The following is a 14,193-nucleotide window of genomic DNA, read 5'->3' on the forward strand; positions in this document are numbered from 1 at the left end:
CAGAGATTAAGAGACATACCTATAACTGAGTTCATTCGGAAAAGTGACAGCCTTGCGAGAACTAACGGCTTCTGCAGACCAGGTAGGTACTCATCCTGACACCCATAGCACCCCTGGTGAGGTAAGGCAACGTGCAGTCATTTTCACGTGTGTCTTGCTCTCAGGGCTTTAGTCAGCAAACTGGCTCTGAAAAAACAGGGTTGTGTAAGACTTCTTGGGGAAACTGAACCCATTTGGTTTTGTGACCCCTGAATAGACTGCCTATGTTTCATTCTGCAATGGGTTGAGATTAGGCTGCAACTTTTGTTGAGAATAAATCTATGCATGGGGTTCCCATCATCTGAAATGTATGGGGAGGCTTCAGAGGAAGGTTGATGGAACTATAGATGCAGAAATCCTAGATTTTGAGCAAATCTATGATATTTGAGCAATGTTTCATACTGGTCAAAGCAGTTTTACATGTGTTATTTCATATTTGGAAAACCTTATGGAGTACTCATCACTTCAGGGTTAATGTAAAGATTACAAACATAGTAATTATACTTGGGTTCAGATTTATAATCCTTGAATTTATAGTAAAATAATTTTTGCAAACTTAAGTCAACATTCTTAGCTTATTTTTTAATCATTTTATTGTTGTTCAATTACAGTTGTCTGTATTTTCTCCCCACACCTCCCCCCAACCCCAGTTAAACCCACCTCCCTCCCTTGCCTCCAACCCTCCCCCTTGGTTTGGTCTCTTTGTCCTTTACAGTAGTTCCTGAAAACCCTTTTAACTGTTACAAGTATGATTATCTATCCCAAAACTCCCTTAAGGACTAAATGGGATAAGTCTTCAAATAATGTAGCACTTAATATAAACTAGTATAGATTTATTTTACTTTCATTAAGAGATGGCTAGAGATGTAGAATTTAGCAGATGTTATAGTTTATTCCTCCCCAAAAGCAGATGTGAATTCCCTTCACTCCATTTCTCTCTTTTTCTCCATTCTGTAGTCAGACAAGGAACAAAATGCAGAGTTCAATTGTGTTGGTGACTGATCCCTGGGTAGATCTGAGAGGTTTAATATTATAATCAAGGAAACTGTTAACATGCTACAGTGCACGGAGATAGTGTGGCTGTAATACATTCATAAGGATTACTTTTTTAAAATTTATATTAAAATTATTCACCAGAAAATGAATAGCAATTTCTTATGTTTTTTTCCCCTTTTTCTTTATTCATTCATTGGGACAGCAAATGTTTGAAAATACATGTCCTCTGACAAGTGAGAATTTGCAATATAATAAAGAAAAAGATATGCAGCAACATAAAATACAATGTGACAAAAGCTAGAAGACAGGTAAGTGCACAGACCATAGAGAAACTAAAGAGCGGTGTGAGTATAGTTAAAAGTTGCTGGAACGTAACGTCTGAGGAACTGGTATGTGAATAGAGTCCTCAGTTCTAACCAAGTTACTGAGCGGTTTGTGTGTGAAGAAATATCACGAAGGACAAAGATATGTAATTTCTTGGTTTATAAAGTTTTACGCTGAAGACAATTGTAAGTCTGCACTATTCATTTTCTTACCTTAAACTATGCAGGTAACATGTAAATGTATACAATACGTTGGCACTGGTAAAAAGTCACACCACAGTGATACAGCTAAATTATGCCCTCAGCATTCTTTTCCATCCATCCCACATTTCAGACCTCTCCTAAGTTGGGCATGGGTCCTTTCAGATCGCTTCTCAATTTACAAGTGTGGTTTTGTAGATATGTATGTGATTATAGTCCCTGTATGTGTATATATAAAATTACTATATAATAATATAAGTATATAACACATAAAATTATATAAAAATATACTTATATAACCACATTTTGAAATATGTATATGCATACACATGTGCATATATGTTTAATTTTTCAGGTGTTTCAATGTTAATAAACAAACTTATGCTTTATTTTTTCTTAAGATTTTTTCTTTGTCAGTTTATATATAGTTTGTTCTAAGTATTTGCATTAGTCCATAATAAAAATTACCACAGATCTTTTAATTTACTATTACTTTATTAATGGACATTTTGAATGTTTCAATTTCTATTCTATTACAGGCACTTTCACAGCAAGAATCACTGTACATACTTCCATGTGTGTATGTGAGCATTATTCCCTAGGATGGCAAGTAGTTAAATTGATTTGCCGAATTTTTTGCTTTTAATAATAACGGTTACTAAACAATCTTTCTCTAAGTGTTGGGTCAATTTTCTCGAATCTGTTGTGCAGAAGACTCGCTCTTTAACCCAGAGTTTACTAATGCTTATTATCATAATCTTGATATTCTGTTGGTTATAAATACAATGTATGAATTATATTCATTTTTAATTTCCTGATTACAAGTAAGGATAAGATTTATTGTATGTAATGGGGCATTTGCATTTACTTCAGTGTGAATGTTTTCACTACACAATTTGCCCACGTATTTTCTATTGGCAAAATATATTCAAATTGTGTAGTGAAATTATGCAAAAGGAGAGAGTGAAGGTGATGGTTCAGGTGAAATATGAGAATGTTGATGGAATCACAAATTTAAATAAAAGGATATATAGGCTTATTTGAGGACAAAAAAAGAAAGTATGAAAAAATGTATTAGCTCAATGTATATATACGTAAACCTGAGGGTAGAACAGTGTAAGACTGAGAGCTTTTACCTGGAGACAAATGTTAATTTTCCCTCTGAGGTATGTGTGGATAGTAACTCTAATCTTCTGAGATGAAGAGCATTGAAAGAGAGTTAATTAGGAATAGAAATGCTTAGACTTGGACAGGTTCCTTTATGGACTTTAAAAACAGGGAGGCCTTGCCCTGGCCAAGTGGCTCAGTTGGTTGGACTGCTGTCCTGCACACCAAAAAGGTTGCAGGTTCGACCCCTGTTAGGGCACCTCCAGGAGGCAAACATCCCCATATGAGCATTAAAAAATACATAAAAGCAAAGTGTGGGGGTTCAATAATTATTTGAAATCAAATAAATGGTGTTTATATTTTCGAATTTTAGATACGAAACAACCCCTATCCTTTCACTTGTATGCACAAATGCAAATAGACTGTCTGTCACATCATTAGGGCAACTTATCACTACAGTTAAGAGTAAGTGCTCTAGAATCAGTGTGAGGCTAACAATGAGGTGCATCATATAACAGTTGCTTAAACTCATAGAAGTTACTTACATGCTCCTCATTTCAAAATGAAGATAAAATTTATGAGTTAAAACATGAATTGTTCTCAGAAAAACAACTGACTCACATTAAGCATTTCAAAATGTTTAACTATTACTTTATTGCATAAATTCCCAATAATCCGGTTTCCCTGGATTCCCCATGTCCCATTTACATCATGATCCAGAAATGCCATAACACAGACTTTCCAGAGCTCGTTGACCCACATTTCCATATGTCAAAAGACAATATCCATCCTTCCTTAGAAAACATGGAGGCTAAATAGTTAAAAGCAAAAACTTTGGGATGAAACTTCAACAACTGATGAGACAATAATGTATCATTATTATAATTAATATTGATGTCCAGTCTACTGTTTATATTCCAATCTCTACTTCAATGGACAGTGATTTAGAATTATTTGTTCCTGATGACAAAGACTCCATAATCTACAAGTATCTGTAATAGTGGGTACAGTAAAAAGAGTGTCTTGGGAACAGTGTCGATTGTGTTTCCAATAAAAAGAAAAGGAAAAACAACTACTAGAAGAGCAGTATGACTTTTGTGGGGATAGAAAGTGTTGTCCTTTTTCCTTTCTAAGTTCTGTGGCTGGTGTATAACTAAATTGACATAACAGATTAAAAAGAAAAAAAACAAATTTAATTTCATACATACAGAGGTTACTTCTATGAGACTCAAGAAAGTAACTAAAGTAGGAAGTTTTTATACCTCTGAGACAAGGGTACAGAAAATAAGGGGGCGAGATAATGGGGTCTGGGCCTGGGGTAGTCAATTAGTAAAGAAGTAACAAGTTTTCTTTACATAGACTTCTTACCCTAAATTCCCTATTTCTGGTGATAGTGATGACTTCTACACTCATCGTCCAGGAAGATTCCTACACATGGACATGTCCCCTGCTTTCAGAGAGACACAGGAGGGTCAGAGTGTCCTTTGTACACTGGCTATTTCTCAAATAACATTAACTTGAAACAATATGCCAAAGTGGAAGTCTTATTTCTTAATGAGGCTATTAGACTACTATTATGAATATGAAGGGAAGCAGAATATTCTACCCCAAAGTATGCCCCTTAGGCATATTGATTATATTGGAACAAGTTTAATCAACAAATCACGGTGTGGGGTTGGGGTAGGTATCAGCTAGTACAGAAGAAGTATGCAGAACAAAAGAAATGGTATAAAGGAAAGCTTGGATGAGGTAGACTGCTTATAGAGTACACTTAATGAAAAGCAAGTCATAAAATTGTTTGACTAATTAGATACATGTAAGAAAGTGAAGGAAGCTCAGAATATAGGTTATAATCCTATTGAAATGTTTCCCTGTTAAGGCCAGGGGTAAATTCCAGGGCCATTGGAGAGTGGTGACAAAGGCAATGAGCTGTTTGTTTCCTGACACGCTGCCACCAGGACCACTTTTCTCACCCTGAATGAACCATGTGTCTGTGAGAATGAACCTCGTTCTGGCCATTCTCCAGTAACCAACCCATTCTCTAAATGTTGGCATTTCAGTCTCAAAGCTATTCCCTGTAAGTTAGTATGTCCCCAAACTGTTATTACTAAAATTATTTTTTTTGAAGAGCCTATTTTCTGTTCAAAATATCCCTTCTGTCCCACTCTATTTTGTGTCTTACAATTGCACTTTTCTTCTAACTCATCCAAAACCGTTTCCTCTCAGTGGATGGAAGATTTTGGACTTTCATATATTTAACTCTGAATTTTGGTACCTAGGTGTTTTTCCTCATTTAGCATCAGTACATAAGCCACATTGCATATTACAACCCTGCTTTGCAATCCTTGCATTTTGGCTTATTTCTTACCTCATAAGTGGTTTCAAAATATTGAAGTTATGATTTATTTGCTTTAGAGAAAATCCATGAAGAGAAAATTTGACACCTGACTCTGATTATGTCAGCATACAATAAGACCAATGTCCATCCGGCAACCTTTATTCTCATTGGCATCCCTGGGTTGGAGGCGGCTCACATGTGGATCTCCATCCCCTTTTGTGCCGTCTACCTTTTGGCCTTAGTGGGAAACTGCTCTCTTCTGTTCATCATCAAGACAGACTCCAGCCTCCATGAGCCGATGTACCTCTTCCTCTGCATGCTGGCTGTGGCCGACGTTATTGTGTGTACTACAGCTGTGCCCAAACTGCTCAGCCTCTTCTGGTTCCGCGATGGAGAGATCCGCTTTGAGGCTTGCCTGACTCAGGTATTCCTGATTCACTCTTGCTCCACCATGGAGTCTGGCTTCTTCCTGGCCATGGCTTTTGACCGTTGTGTAGCCATTTGTAATCCATTAAGACACTCAGCTATTCTGACACATTCTGTAATTGGGGTGATGGGTCTAGCTATTGTGCTCCGGGGAATAGTACTTCTCAGTCCTCACCCTTTCCTGCTACGTTGGCTTCCCTACTGCAGAACCAATGTCATTTCCCACACCTACTGTGAGTTCATGGCCCTCATCAAGATTGCCTGTGCTGAGACAAGAATCCGCAGAGCCTACAGCCTCATTGTTGCCTTCCTTACAGGAGGAATAGACTTTATATTGATTATTTGTTCTTATGTCCTCATATTGCACACTGTCTTCCACCTTCCATCTAAGGATGCCCGACTCAAGACCTTGGGCACCTGTGGCTCCCATATCTGTGTAATCTTAGTGTCCTATACTCCAGCCTTCTTCTCATTTCTCACCCACAGGTTTGGGCACCGTGTGTCTCCCCATGTCCACATATTTGTGGCCAACATCTATCTTCTGGTTCCACCCATGGTGAACCCCATTATCTATGGGGTAAGGACGAAGAAGATACGAGACAGGTTCCTTAAATTTTTCAGTTTTTCAAAGCCTCTGAACTAAATGATTTTCATTGGTGAGTAACAACTGAACAAGCATTATATTACCTATCTCAGAATGTATTGTTTCTTCATCAAGATCCTCTCTTAGTACTTTGGGAGCTAGTGATTTTTTGTGGAAAGTAACTCCTCCAGAGATATACTCTATGTTTTAACAATCATCATATTAAGGCATATATGTTACCAAGTAGGATCTTTTTATCACAATATTAAAACATTGTTTTCTAAAAACAAAACAAAACAAAACCAAAAAAGAAAAACTATGGAGAGTCATCTGAGGCTAAACACAAGAGATCTTTAAAATGAATAGGATAAAGGGGGAGGGGTTTTCAGGAACATGTATAAAGGACACATGGATGACACCACAGGGGTGTAGGATCAAGTGTGGGAGGTGGAGATGGCTGGGGTGGGGGAGAGTGGTGGGAGGAAAATGAAGAAAACTCTACTTGAACAATAAAAAAAAATGAAAAAATAAAATCAATAGGATATATCATATATCTTTGATTTACCATTTCAGACTTACTACCAGATTTAGAAATTTCCATTTTTTCACCCTAGTCCTTCCTTCTTGACTAAATTACCTTTTTTAACAAGTATATACGTCAAGATTTTCTTAGTAAGCCACCTAGTGCTAATTTTTCTGTTACATGTTCATCTAAAGTTTTCTTTATTTCACCCTCACTTTTTATACTTTTCTAGTACACAATTCCATTCTCTAGTTATTAAATTTCCTTAGGCTTTTGAAGTCATTATTCTGAGTCTTCTGGAATCATTATTACTTTGAAAAAGTCTGGTTTTGGCCAAATTATCATAATTTTGTAGGCAATTGTAATTTTTCTCTGTCATTCAATCCTATTGCTTTCTTTAGTGTTCTGTGGCTTCACATGGATAGATCTCCCAGGCATTAAACTCACTGATACAAGTCAGACACAAAGACTACATAATGTTTGCTTCAATGTAAATGAAACTCTAGAGGAAGGAAAACTGCAACAGGGGTAGTGTTTAGACACATATCTTTTCAAGTTTCTTGTGTGATTCTTAGATGCAGCTAAAATTGAGTTTCCTCAGTGCAAACTGAGGCACAGGGAAGTTAGTTGACACTGGGAAAATATTTTAATCGTGTACTTACTTCCCCTCAAGCTGAAAACATGAAAAGAATCAACATTTACTAAGGATTTACTAGGTTGCAATCTCTTTATTCTAATTTGTATGTATTATCACTAAACCTTTGCAATAATTTAGAGTTAATTTTCGTAAATACCCACATGATAAATAGTTTAACAAGCTCATATGTAATGGGCTAGTGAGTAGAGGAGCTAGGATTTGAAGTCTCTCTGGATCTAAAACCGTAATTTTCCCATAATCTCAGAATGATTCCATATACAGCCAAATCTCACTGAATGGCGATCTCAGTTGTCTGAGTCTCACTCAGTGTCAGAATTGTTGCTGCTGCTCATTCCATCCTCCATAACCACTCTCAGTTTAGATTCATTTAGTCGATGTTTAATTATTGACCAGAGTTCATGAGGCCTACAGAGATGCCTAATGTAGGTTTGTAGTCAGTTTCAGAGCCTTAGAGGTACACGCCATAAACATATCCTTTCTTTCCCACGGGATTCATAAAGAAGACTGAGAATGGGAAAAGTGTAGCAGATGCTCATGTACTGTAACCCCCACATTTTTGTATACCCTTATCACGCTATATGCTAGAGAGAAGCTGGCATTTTGCAAGTACAAAATATCACCTTGTTTATTGATGAACACTATTCTGGAGGACTTGGTTTGGCTTGAGAGCCAGTGTGCACTCTACCTGAGCCTCAGAGCTGGGCATATATTCCGAATCAAAATAGAAAGATTTACCACATGGAGGAATATCAGAGAACATGTGATATTTTTGGAAAGCTTCACTAAAAGTTTGTGGAGACGGTCAGAGGGAGGAAGTCTTAACTAAAATTACTCGGGTTAAAATTATTCAGTTTATTCTTACCAGATTTTAAAATCTATTTCAGCTTCTCTCTAGCACATAGTGATAAGGGTACACAAAAAAGTGGCCTTTGCAATGCATGAACTTTAATAGTAGGTGGAAACATATTGCTCTAGTAGCTCGATAAAGCTGATTTAGACATATGAACAATTTTTCAGTATAATGACATCTAACACGTATAAGATTTACATTCTCAGGAGGGAGGTGGGTTAGGCTGGGGTGGGGTGGAGGGATAGGGGGAAAATGCAGACAACTGTAATTGAGTAACGATAAAATTTTTTTTTTAAAGACTTACATTCTCATAGTCCTTTCTGAGTTCTTTATATATATTAACCCAGTAAATTCTCAAGCAAACTAGGCAACATTTGTAACATTTATATCTTCTTTTTAAAATAAGAAAAGTTAGGAGTAGAGAAATCGGTTAACTTTCCCACGGTCACAGAAATGGTTAAAAATGAAGCTAAGATTGAAGTTAGGAAGTCTGGCAACAGATTTACACTCTTAACCACTACGCTATATTTAGTTACATGTCACTATGTCAATGTGACAAATGCTCTGACAGAAGTAGAAAATAGATACTTAGCCAAGTTAGAGAGTTCAGAAGGTCAGATAACAGTTCCTGGAGATTGGACATCAGTAACATCAGGCAGGTAATTGAACAAAGTTCTCTGCAGACCAGGTCAAGCCAGGTGTGTGAGTGTGTATGTGTGTGTGAGTGTGTGTGTGAGTGTGTGTGTGTGTGTGTGTGAGAGAGAGAGAGAGAGTGTGTGTGTTGGGCGAAGGGCAGGGAGTTGACCAGCTTTGAGTTAGCCAATTCTGCATTCAAACATCTCACTTCCTAAAAATTATCCCATTTTCTGCATCCACCAATCTGATTAAGAATCAAGTCTCAATTTTCTAGAATAACAATTCCCCAAATTTTGAAGGTTTGAAGCCTCTTAAAATTACAGATTGGTCAGGCCCACTCTAACACTATCAGAGTGAAAAACTTCTGTGCCGCATTTCATAAATAAAATCCCATTTGCTTCTCATCAGTCATCTTGGATATTTATGACTCAGTGGCCCATGGCCGTGATTTGAGAAATACAGCTGCAGGAGGATGACAATGGGCACATAGATGTCCTTCCACTCACACTACAACATGATTCTAAATGGCTACCAGACGTGTAGTTTCCATTTAGAATATAGAAATCTGAAAAGAGTGCCACTCAAAACCTGTGACCAATGAAAACATGCTGGATCAAAAAGCTCACAATTTTCTTGAACCTTCAGATATTTGAAATCACAGAGCAATGAAACTCAAAATCCAAGCAAAGGTCGGCAACTGCAAAGAAAGATGGGATGCGATCCCATGCTTACAGGGGTATATACCAGGCTCCATACAAGCCAGTGGAAGTAATGAGTCCACATACTTTTTTAACTAATAAAGGTTTTTCATTAAACTTTTGGGTGACAGCAGTTCATTAAATTACATAGGTTTCAAGTATACGATTCTATGGCACATCATCTGTATATTGTATGTGTGCCCGTTATCCAAAGTAAGATCTTCCATCATTCCATTTACCCTTTACTACCCCACCCCCCTTCCCTGTGGTAACCACCGTACTATTGTCTGTGTCTACTTTTTGTTTGCTTTTCTTGTTTGTTCATTTGTTGCTTTCAGTTTTCTTTCCCACATATGAGTGAAATCATATGGTTCTTGGCCTTTTCTGTCTTATTTAGCTCTGTCTTATTCTCAAGGCCCATCCCTGTTGTCACACATGGCAGTATTTCATGTTTTCTTATGCTGAGTAGTATTCCATTGTAAATACATATGTACCCATCTTCTTTCTCCAATCATCTACGCAAGGACAGTTCCACATCTTGGCCACTGTGAATAATGCTGCAATGAACATAGGGTTGCGTATAGCTTTGCAAATAAATGTTTTCAAAATTTGGGAGTAGATACCCAGGAGACAGTCTGCTGAATCAAACGGTAACTCTATTTTTAATTTTCTGAGGAATCACCGTATCATTTTCCATAGCGGCTGTATCAATTTACATTCCCACCTGCAGTGAATGAGGGTTCCTTTTGCTCCACAACCTCTCTGACATGTGTTATTGCTTGTCTTGTCGACAGGAGCCCTTCTAACAGCTTTGAAGTGATATCTCATTGTAGTTTTAATTTGCATTTCTCTAAAGCTAGTGAGGTTGACCATCTTTTCATACATCTCCTGACCATTTATATGTCTTCTTGTGAGAAGTTCTATTTTTTAATTGGATTTTTTGTTGTTATATTGTATGAGTTCTTTATATATTTTGATATTAATCTCTTGTCAGAACTATTGTTTGCAAATATCTTCTCATATTTGTTTTTTTGACTTTTGTACCAGACTGCTATTTGTCCCCATATGCAAAAACTTACTCAAAATGCATCAAAGACCTAAATATAAGGCCAAAAACAATAAGTTACATACATGAGCACATGAGTACTAAACTTATAGACCTTGGATTTTATGAATTTGACCCCAAAGGCAAAGGAAGTGAAAGCAAAAATAAATGAATGGGACTATATCAACCTAAAAAGTTTCTACATACCGAATCTGTTCAACTTTATAAACAATCCTCAAAGGTGAGTGCAGATCTATGTGAACATACAGAATGTCTGGGAGCCGTGTGTTTATGACACAAAGGGAAATTCACACCCACTCAGGTTTTCTACCTTGGTCTTAACCAGGTACTCATGAGAAAGAGCAAAAGGACAGGTTTGGAAGGCCTTCATTACCAAACAGGCCTGGTAGAGAACAGCAGCCATTGTGTGAAGGGAACTACATCTCACCTAGTTTGTCTCCCTTGGGAACAAAAGCCTTTAGCCCCTGGAGGGAGAGGACAAATGGAGACCCGGTGCTGCTGAGTGAAAGGATAAACAACAAACTCTATAGCCTCAGGCTGAGGCAGATTCAATAGAAGCTTCCTACAGCACTAGCACTAGGGAAGGGGAAGAATTACTGAGAAGTCTCCTCTTTCAAGACACAGACACATAGCACCTGCCTAAGACTGAGAATGAACTGATACAATTTTTAATGTCATTTCCCCCAGCTCCCACTACTAGACTAGCTGGGTTTAAGTAACAAGCAACAGTGTTCCACCCCTGAGGGAGGGCGGAGAATATGGAGAATGTCCTTATCTGTTGCCTAGGAACAAAGGGAAGATCTGAAACTGATATGGGGTTCTGACTCCTCAGCCCACACCCTAAACTCCAGGTACAGCTAGAGGAATATGAATCTCGTGATGCACTCACTGGTGACAGTCATAGCAACTGCAGGAAGAAATGGACGGCCTGGACAGTTCTTTTTCTGTTAAAGCAGTTGGCAACCTGCTAAAACAAAAACTTTAGGCCTACATGTCTGCACTGGTGAAGTCTACCAACATTTCAACAACGCTAACGCTCATTCTTCACAAAGTACCCAGAACTGATAAAGAGAACTAACACTTTCCAAATCATTCACGATGTAATTGAGACCTATAAATCAGAGGTTATGTCATAACTAGAATAAATGAATAGATACAGATGAGTTCAATGTAACAACAGGATTACGGGAAAAGCCACTTGTGCCTAAAACTACAGAGCCTAAGTAATCAATTATTTTCAAATCATTGCAAGTTCAGGGTGTGGTGGTATTTAACACATAATCTTTCCAAGAATTTATGACATATTTTATTGCAATAAAAATAGGATTTTTTTCTAAAGTGCATTCTACAGAATATGAGTGTCATGCAATGGTCTAAGGAACATTTTTAATATCAGTAGCATCTTAATGTCTCAGGTGAATATTCCTTTATTAAAAGCTCTGAGAAGTCCTGAAATAAAACATGGCTAAATATTTTGTTCTACTGACCAAGATTTACAAGTATGTTTTTCCTTGAATACTTTCTATTCATTATGTTAACAATGTGACATAGAACTAAAGAACACTGAGTGATATCACGTAGACCTGGATGGAGTTCCATCTTAAAACACACCCTCACACACGCACAAGCACACACACACACACTTGGGCAATATTAGACTTGGAGTATCTCTAAGACTTTCAACATTCCATAAAAGTAAAAATCCTCTGTGGTGTAGCAAAAGACACAGAAACAAACTGAAAAATAATAGTTTAAAAAGTGGATCAGCAAGTCAGACTTTTTAAACACTTGTCTATCAAATAAGCAACACAACTTTAAAACAAAGAAGACTATAAACTTATCAAGACTGTCACGTTTCTCTAATTCTGTTCATGGTGTAAAATCCCCACCTTTCTCACATGACATATTTACAGTATCAATTTTATATCTTCTAGCATGAACATGATGAAGTCAAGAGTAACATTCTTTTTGATAGAAAATCCAGGCATGTGCAAAGTGCTCTGGCATCTATAATTTTGGGGACAAGCACTAGTCAAAGAGATGTGCTATTTAAGTCAGGATCTGAAGGGCTTTGTAGTTTTTCTTTGTTTATTTGTGGTGATTTTTATAGGGATAATTTTCCTTTAAACTGATGGTAACTGTGGAATGTGATGTGCTCAGTAATATTGAAAGCAGAGCAAAGTGTCAGTTTTCTTCCACATGAGAAATCAGAATTATTTCCAAACAATAAAAATTTACAAAAAAACTTTTATTCATGCACTGGACATGAGCTTAACTTTCCATTTCTGGGCTGGAGAAGCAGGCTGACGGACCTCCCCTACGACAGGCCTGAATAATTTCTAAATGCTCTCCTTCCATTCCGAACATAGAGAATTACGACCACTCTCTTCTTAAATTCGATTTTTTACCAGAGCTAATTTTTTTCTCAGAATATATGCCCAGCACCTGTTTTTAAATTGTTCAGTTCTAACACCATAGATTACAGGGTTGAGAGCAGATAGAATGACTACATAAAACTGTCCAGAAGGAATTGGGTGTAGTGTGGTATGTTCTGGCCAAATCCATGGGTCATGCATGAAAGAAATGCAGGGGTGCAGAAAAACCAACATGACATACACGTATGAGCCACTGTTGCTAAGTGCTCTCAGCTGGGCATCATGTGAAGGGAGTCAAAAGACAGCACCAAGGATATGGGCACAGAAAATGACAGTGGCTATAATGTCAACACCAGGGTAGAAATAGCACATAAGCCATAGATGATATTGACTCATCCCGGCACAGGACAGGCGGGCAATGCCCATATGTCCACACTAAGTGTGAATGATAATTTGGTGTCTGTCCATAATATGGTAAGCATAGGATGACTAGGACAAAGGATATAGCAAAAGACAAAAGTCTCATTAGGATTCCCAGTACGATGATGAACACCACTTTGTGTGTGAGTACCAATGTGTATCATGCAGTGTATTGATATCACTGCATGATAGAGGCCTGAAAGTATATAAAATTTAATGGTAAAATGTGGCCACAAGATTTCACCAGATCCATTTAATTCAATTCAATTATTTGAGTTCAACACTGACTATCTACCATACATGTGCCAAGTTCTATGCTGAGACTGAGTGCAGATTGAGTTAGAGAAGATTCCTTTCCTGATAGAACTTAAAAGCTTTAGTGCATGAAACAGTTATACAAATCAGCCATTTAAATTAATAAAATAAGTGTTACAATAAGGGAGCTCCCTTATTAATGGGCACACAAAATATTGTTCTGAAAATCTTTTATCATTGTTTTATAGAAAAAATGATTTGAGTTATGACTATACAGGACCTGTCCAGAAAAAGTCCAGCCATTGTTAATATAACAAGCATGGTTTGAGCAACATCGATGTAAACCGGCAGCCAAAGAGAGTGGACTGGAATGAGCATGGGTGAACAATGGCTTCACTGCACTAGTCAGTGGGGGCAGTAGATGCCATTGAGTGAACCTATACACTGTGTGGTGGTCTCATTCAAAATGACTGAGCAAGTAGGGCAACGAATCTGCATCGAATTTTGTGTTAAGCTTGAACATTCGTAAGTGGAACCTATTAGGGTGATTCAGAAGGCTTTTAGAGAGATGCAATGAGTGCAGTGCAAATAAAATTGTGGCACAAACCTTCAAAGATGGTCGAGAATCTGTTGAAAGTGATCCACATTCTGGAAGGCCTGCAACAAGCAGAGCACTTGAGATTGTTGGACAGGTACAGG

The 14,193-nt window shown here is 37.6% G+C and overlaps 1 protein-coding gene across 1 annotated transcript; it reads left to right on the forward strand.

The window, feature by feature from the left end:
• LOC112316114 (olfactory receptor 52D1) lies at positions 1–8,209 on the forward strand. The gene is made up of 3 exons (XM_024572839.3): positions 1–82; positions 1,238–1,343; positions 5,082–8,209. The coding sequence occupies exon 3, from the start codon at positions 5,123–5,125 to the stop codon at positions 6,071–6,073; it is 951 nt and encodes a 316-aa protein (XP_024428607.2). The 5' UTR covers positions 1–82; positions 1,238–1,343; positions 5,082–5,122; the 3' UTR covers positions 6,074–8,209.
• The last annotated feature ends 5,984 nt before the right edge of the window (positions 8,210–14,193 follow it).

The sequence above is a fragment of the Desmodus rotundus genome, chromosome 5, assembly GCF_022682495.2.
Source record: "Desmodus rotundus isolate HL8 chromosome 5, HLdesRot8A.1, whole genome shotgun sequence".
Classification (NCBI taxonomy): Eukaryota; Metazoa; Chordata; class Mammalia; order Chiroptera; family Phyllostomidae; genus Desmodus; species Desmodus rotundus.

Coding starts and splice junctions, on each gene's coding strand:
- LOC112316114 (XM_024572839.3), top strand. CDS start 5,123: ATGTCAGCATACAATAAGACCAATGTCCATCCGGCAACCTTTATTCTC.